Source organism: Tachyglossus aculeatus, chromosome 4, assembly GCF_015852505.1.
Source record: "Tachyglossus aculeatus isolate mTacAcu1 chromosome 4, mTacAcu1.pri, whole genome shotgun sequence".
Taxonomy (NCBI): Eukaryota; Metazoa; Chordata; class Mammalia; order Monotremata; family Tachyglossidae; genus Tachyglossus; species Tachyglossus aculeatus.
Window position 1 is genome coordinate 135,661,049 of NC_052069.1, and position 6,062 is coordinate 135,667,110.

Below are 6,062 nucleotides of genomic sequence, written 5' to 3' on the forward strand. Positions count from 1 at the left end.
GATAAGTACGTAAGTGTTGAGGGGCCTAAGAGCGGGTGGTAAATAACTCTATTACATAACTCTGTTAGATTGAACTCTCCCAAGTGCTTAGTACAGTGCTCAGCACACAGTAAGCACTCAATAAAAGCGACTGATTGACTGATAAGTTAATTCTCTGGTGGGGTGCCTCGAATACAAAAAAAGGAAGGAAGGAAGGAAGGAAGGAAGGAAGGAAGGAAGGAAGGATCAATGATCTTAAGAGACGTTGCTGTTTTAGCACGGCCTCGGCTATGTAGAAACCACTTAAGATGAGGTGACTATTGCAAACGCCCTTCTCCTTTTCCTCTGCGACACCTATTTTTCACAAGGATAATTCAGATGCTTGGGAATTACTATTTAACCTCTAAAAATGTGCCCCAAGCGCAGAACTCTTGTCTTGTCTTATGCCGTCGAGCGACTGATTGACTGATAAGTCAATTCTCTGGTGGGGTGCCTCGAATACAAAAAAAAAAAGACATCCAAAGAGAAGCTTCTGTTTGGCTTGGATTTTGTTTTTTCCACTCAAGATGAAAACTACCAAGCCTTTAGTTTCATTAGGTCAAAAGAAATCAATGCCGACTGCCTTTGCCATTTCGAATGAATAATGAATTCAAAGGCCATCGCTGGCCTAGTTTTGTAAAATTCTCAAATTTAGATCGGACAAAAAGAGCTTTATTAAAACTCTTGGGTTTATTTGGATGAAGACGTTTTCGTTTAGTGGGAAGGGTGGGAACAGGGGCTTGAGAAATGCTCCAAAACCTTTTCCCTGTAGAAACAGAGCAGCCTCTAGATAGTGGATGAAACCCAAGATATGACAAGAAAACAGTTAAGAGAAACAGCATGGTTTAGGAGATAGAGCCCGGGCTTGGGAGACAGAAGGACCTGGGTTCTAATCCCGGTCCCACCACCTGCCCGCTGTGTGAGTTTAGGCAAGTCACTTCACTTCTCGGACTCTCAGTTACCTCAACTGTACAGTGGGGATTAAGGCCACGAGCCCCATGTGGGACAGGGACTGTGTCCAACCTGACTGGCTTGCATCTAACCCAGTGTCTGACTCATAGTAAGCGCTTAACAAAAAAAATAAAAAAAAAAGTGCTCAGTACGTAAGTGCTTAACAAATATCACCGTTATTATTATTATCATTGCTTGTGGTGGGCAGGAAATGTGTCAGTTTATTGTTATACTGTACTCTTCCAAGTGCTTAGTACAGTGCTCTGCACACAAGTGAGTGCTCAATAAGACTGAATGAATGAAGGAATGAATGAACTGAACCATCCAGTTTCATCTTGGCGAGCTCAATAGTCCCCCTTATAATGGTTCGTCATGGTGAGCTCAATAACCCCCTTATAATGGTAAAAACTCTCAAATTCAGCCAAGTGAAAAGGAAAAAGAGTGAAAAGACCCTCAGATCATTAATAATGCCCTCCTATGGGCTGAAGATCCAACATTTATCCGGCCTCAGACCGTCTCAGTGAACACACTGTAACTTGTTCTGGCCTAGATTCCCCCAAGAAAAGAACAGACTCCATTAAATGAGCCCAGGGACCCCCCCCAAAAAAAACCAAATCAATCAATATAAAATATTCAAATCACATCACAGATCAGCTTTCCTGCTTTTCCGAGTTTCTGAGCGCGTTCACCTCTCTACCAATTATCCGCCCTAAGTTGCCGTTGCTTTTTCTTGTAAAGATTTCCTGCTGAAACCAGTTTTCCTCCCTTTGACGCGTTGTTAGCAGGGCGACGGTGGCCCCGGTGATTAGGAAGGAGTTCTTAGTTCAGGGAATTGAGCGTGACTAGGTGGTGTTGTCTCACTGTTACTAATGAGGTTACTCAGAGAACATACAGAGGTGAGGCTTCAGGCGCCGGGAAAAGTTTAACGGCCGGGAAAAGTTTAACGGCCTCGCCGGGAGCCAAACCAGGACATGGGAAATGGCGTGGCCTGGTGGATAGAGAACAGGCCTTGGGAGTCAGAAGGACCTGGGTTCTCATCCCGACTCTGCCACTTGTCTGCTGGGTGACCCTGAGCAAGTCATTAGTTGCCAACTTGTACTTCCCAAGCACTTAGTACAGTGCTCTGCACACAGTAAGAGCTCAATAAATACGATTGATTGATTGATTTCACTTGGAACGGCGTTTAGAGAAGCAGAGTGGCCCAGTGGATAGAGCAGGAGCCTGGGAATCAGAAGGGCCCGGGTCCTAACCACAGCTCGGCCACTTTGTCTGCTGTGTGACCTCGGGCAAGTCATTTCACTTCTCTGGGCCTCGGTCACTTCATCTGTAAAATGGAGATTAAGGGTGTGAGCCCCCCGTGGGGCAGGGACTGTGTCCAACGATTGAATGACTGAAATGGGGATGGAGACTGTGAGCCCCACGGGGGACGGGGACTGTGTCCAACCCAATTTGCTTGTATACCCCTGCAGCGCTCAGTACAGTGCCTGGCACGGAACATACTCAGCGCTTAACAAATGCTTTATTGCCCTAGTGTACGTTCCCAAGCGCTTAGTACGGTGGTCTGCTCACAGTGAGCGCTCAGTAAATACGATCGAATGAAATACTGTAATAATAATAATAAATGCCATTGATCTGACGGATAATAATACCAATAATAATACCGTTGATTCGGTGGGTCGACTGAGAAGGCAACCAGTTCGTTCATTCAGTCGTACTTATTGAGCGCTTACCGTGTGCAGAGCACTGTACTAAGAGCTTGGGAGCGGACGGTAGAACAACGCACAACCCGGCCCACTGCTGCGTAGGGACTGTCTCTATATGTTGCCAACTTGTACTTCCCAAGCGCTTAGTACAGTGCTCTGCACACAGTAAGCGCTCAATAAATACAATTGAATGAATGAACCCGATTTGCTTGTATCCCCCTGGAACTTAAAACAGTGCTTGACATACACTAAGTGCTTAACAAAAACTATTATTACTATTATCATTCAACTCAAACGTCCGGTGGCCAGTACAGCTGACCTGTCTCCCGTCCTAGGGAGTCAGAGGGCCTGGGTTCAAATTCCGGCTCCGTCATTTGCCCTCTGTGTGACCTCGGGCGAGTCATTTCGCTTCTGTGGGCCTCAGTTCCCTCATCTGCAAAATGGGGATTTGATCCCTTTCCTCCTTCCTACGTATCCTGGGAGCCCAAGTGGGACTTGATTATCTTTTAATAATGATGGCAGTTGTTAAGCACTTACTATGTGTCCAGCCCTCTCCTAAGAGCTGCTGTAGGTTACTGCAGGCTCACAGTCTTAATCCCCATTTTGCAGAGGTGGCAACTGAGGCCCAGAGAAGTCAAGTGACTTGCCAAAGGTCACACAGCAGACAAGTGGGAGACCTGGGATTAAAACCCAGGTCTTTCTGATGCTCAGGCCCGTGTTCTATCATCTAGGCCATGCTGCTTCTCAAGTGCTTAGTACGTGCCAGACACTGTACTAAGCACTGGGACAGATATACGCTGATCAGGTTGGCCACAGTCCCCGACCCACATGGGGCTCAGCGTCTTAATCCCCATTTTAGAGCTGAGGGAACTGAGGCCTCGAGAAGTGAAGTGGCCTGCCCAAGATAACTCGGCGGAAAAGTGGTGAATTAGAACCCAGGTCCTTCCGGCTCCCAGGGCCGAGCTCTACCTACTGGGCCATGTTGCTTCTCTGTTTCTATGTTCCCTCTCGCAACTACTTCAGACTTTAGGCCCAGAATAAATCGGTAGGTGGGGTAAACCTCTTAGAGAAGAGAGCGTGCAAAAATCAGCAACCGTCAAAGTGCTCACTCTTTCCAAATGATAGATGGCTCGATCCCTAAAAATAAAGTAAGTTGGAAGGGGAACTTGGTGTTAAAAGGTCAGAGGGATTAATAGATTATTCATTCTTCCTAACAATACTCATAATCATGACAGCAACTGTTAGTGTGCTTACTCTGTGCCGGGCACTGTACTAGGCGCAGGAGTGACCACAAGCAAATCGGGTTGGAGCCCCACATGGGGTTCAAATCTCAATCCCCATTTTAAGGCTGCGGTACCTGCAACCCAGGGAAGTGAAGTGACTTTCCCAAGGTCACACAGCAGACAAGTGGCAGAGCTGGAATTAGAACCCATGACCTTCTGACTCCCAGGCAATCCACTATGCCATGCTGCCACTCTAATATACACACGGACACGCACGCAAGCACTCCTCGCCCCACCAAAAACACGCGCACACGGCAGATTCTGACAAACACACCTCAAACACAAGCATTTGTTCAAGTTCATCATGTCCCCATTAGGCGCCGAGAGAAGTACTGTACCTCCCAAGCACTTAGTACAGTGCCCTGCACACTGTAAGCGCTCAATAAATACGACTGAATGAAGCAGCATGGCGCAGTGGACAGAGCACCCCCTGGAAGTCACAAGGTCATGGGTTCTAACCCTGGCTCCGCCACTTGGCTGCTGTGTTACCTGGGGCAAGCCACTTCACGTCTCTGGGCCTCAGTTCCCTCCTCTGTAAAATGGGGATTGGGACTGAGAGGCCCACGTGGGACAGGGACTGTATCTAACCCGGTTTCCTTGTATCCACCCCAGTGCTTGTACAGTGTCTGTCACATAGCAAGCGCTTAACATTACTATTATTATTATTTCTGTCACAAAAAACTCAGATTTGCTTGTCCATACCTCTCCAAATCCGCTGTTCCTCTCAGTCAAGAGCAGCTGCGACTTGATTGCTTCTACTCTTCTCCTGTCCTCTTCGGTCAGCTCTAGACTGGTCAGATGCAATTTCCCCCAGGCTGTGGAAGAAGAGTAATTAATCATTCATTCATTCATTCAATCAATCGCATTTATTGAGCACTTACTGTGTGCAGAGCACTGTACTAAGCGCTGGGGAAGTCCAAGTTGGCAACAGATAGAGACGGTCCCTACCCAACAGTGGGCTCACAGTCTAGAAGGGGGAAACAGAGAACAAAACAAAACATATTAACAAAATAAATTAAATAGAATAAATATGCACAAATAAAATAAACAGAAATAAAATAAATAAATAGATAATAAATAATAATAATAGCATTTATTAAGCACTTACTATGTGCAAAGCACTGTTCTAAGCACTGGGGAGGATACAAGGTGATCAGGTTGTCCCACCGGGGGCTCACAGTCTTCAACCCCATTTTACAGATGAGGGAACTGAGGCCCAGAGAAGTGAAGTGACCTGCCCAAAGTCACACAGCTGGCAAATGGCGGAGCCGGGATTTGAACCCATGACCTCTGACTCCAAAGCCCGGGCTCTTTCCACTGAGCCATGCTGCTTCCCATAAAGATATGGGAAGAGAAATACAGAAAATCCTGTTCAATTCCTGCCTTGCTCTAAGCGCTTGGTACAGTGCTCTGCACACAATAAGCACTCAATAAATACTGACTGATCAGGCAGATGAGGGGTGGAGCCAAAACTAATAATAATAATGGTAAATAATAATAATAATGGTACTTGTTAAGCACTTACTATATGCCGAGCACTGTTCTAAGTGCTGGAATAAATATAAGTTTATCAGGTTGGCCACAGTCCCTGTCCCACATGGGGCGCGTATTCTCTTAGTCCCCTTTCTGAGGGCCAGAGAAGTGAAGTGGCTTGCCCAAGGTAACCCAGCCTACAGAGGGCAGAGCCAGGACTAGAACCCAGGTCCTCCCAACTCCCAGGCCTGGGCTCTATCCGCTAGGCCACACTGCTGTTTGCAAATAGGGAACATGTCTACCAACTGCTTCGCTCACGACAGTGTGGCCCACTGTTGAGTAGGGACTGTCTCTATATGTTGCCAACTTGTACTTCCCAAGCGCTTAGTACAGTGCTCTGCACACAGTAAGCGCTCAATAAATACGATTGATTGATTAGTGGAAAGAACCCGGGCTTAGGAGTTGCGAGTCGTAGGTTCTAATCCCGCCTCCACCACTTATCAACTGTGTGACCTTGGACAAGTAATAATAATAATAATAATAATAATAATAATAATAATAATAATAATGGCATTTATTAAGCGCTTACTATGTGCAGAGCACTGTTCTAAGCACTGGGGAGGTTACAAGGTGA

General features: G+C 46.5%; 1 protein-coding gene across 2 annotated transcripts in view; it reads right to left on the reverse strand.

Annotated features, from left to right (window-relative positions):
- Window positions 1-6,062, reverse strand: part of ALMS1 (ALMS1 centrosome and basal body associated protein) — a 118,533-nt gene that overhangs the window by 47,083 nt on the left and 65,388 nt on the right. For both annotated transcript variants that reach the window (XM_038745236.1, XM_038745235.1), the window contains exon 7: window positions 4,658-4,770. In XM_038745236.1, coding sequence (XP_038601164.1) covers window positions 4,658-4,770 — 113 coding nt within the window. The remainder of the gene's footprint in view (window positions 1-4,657; window positions 4,771-6,062) is intronic.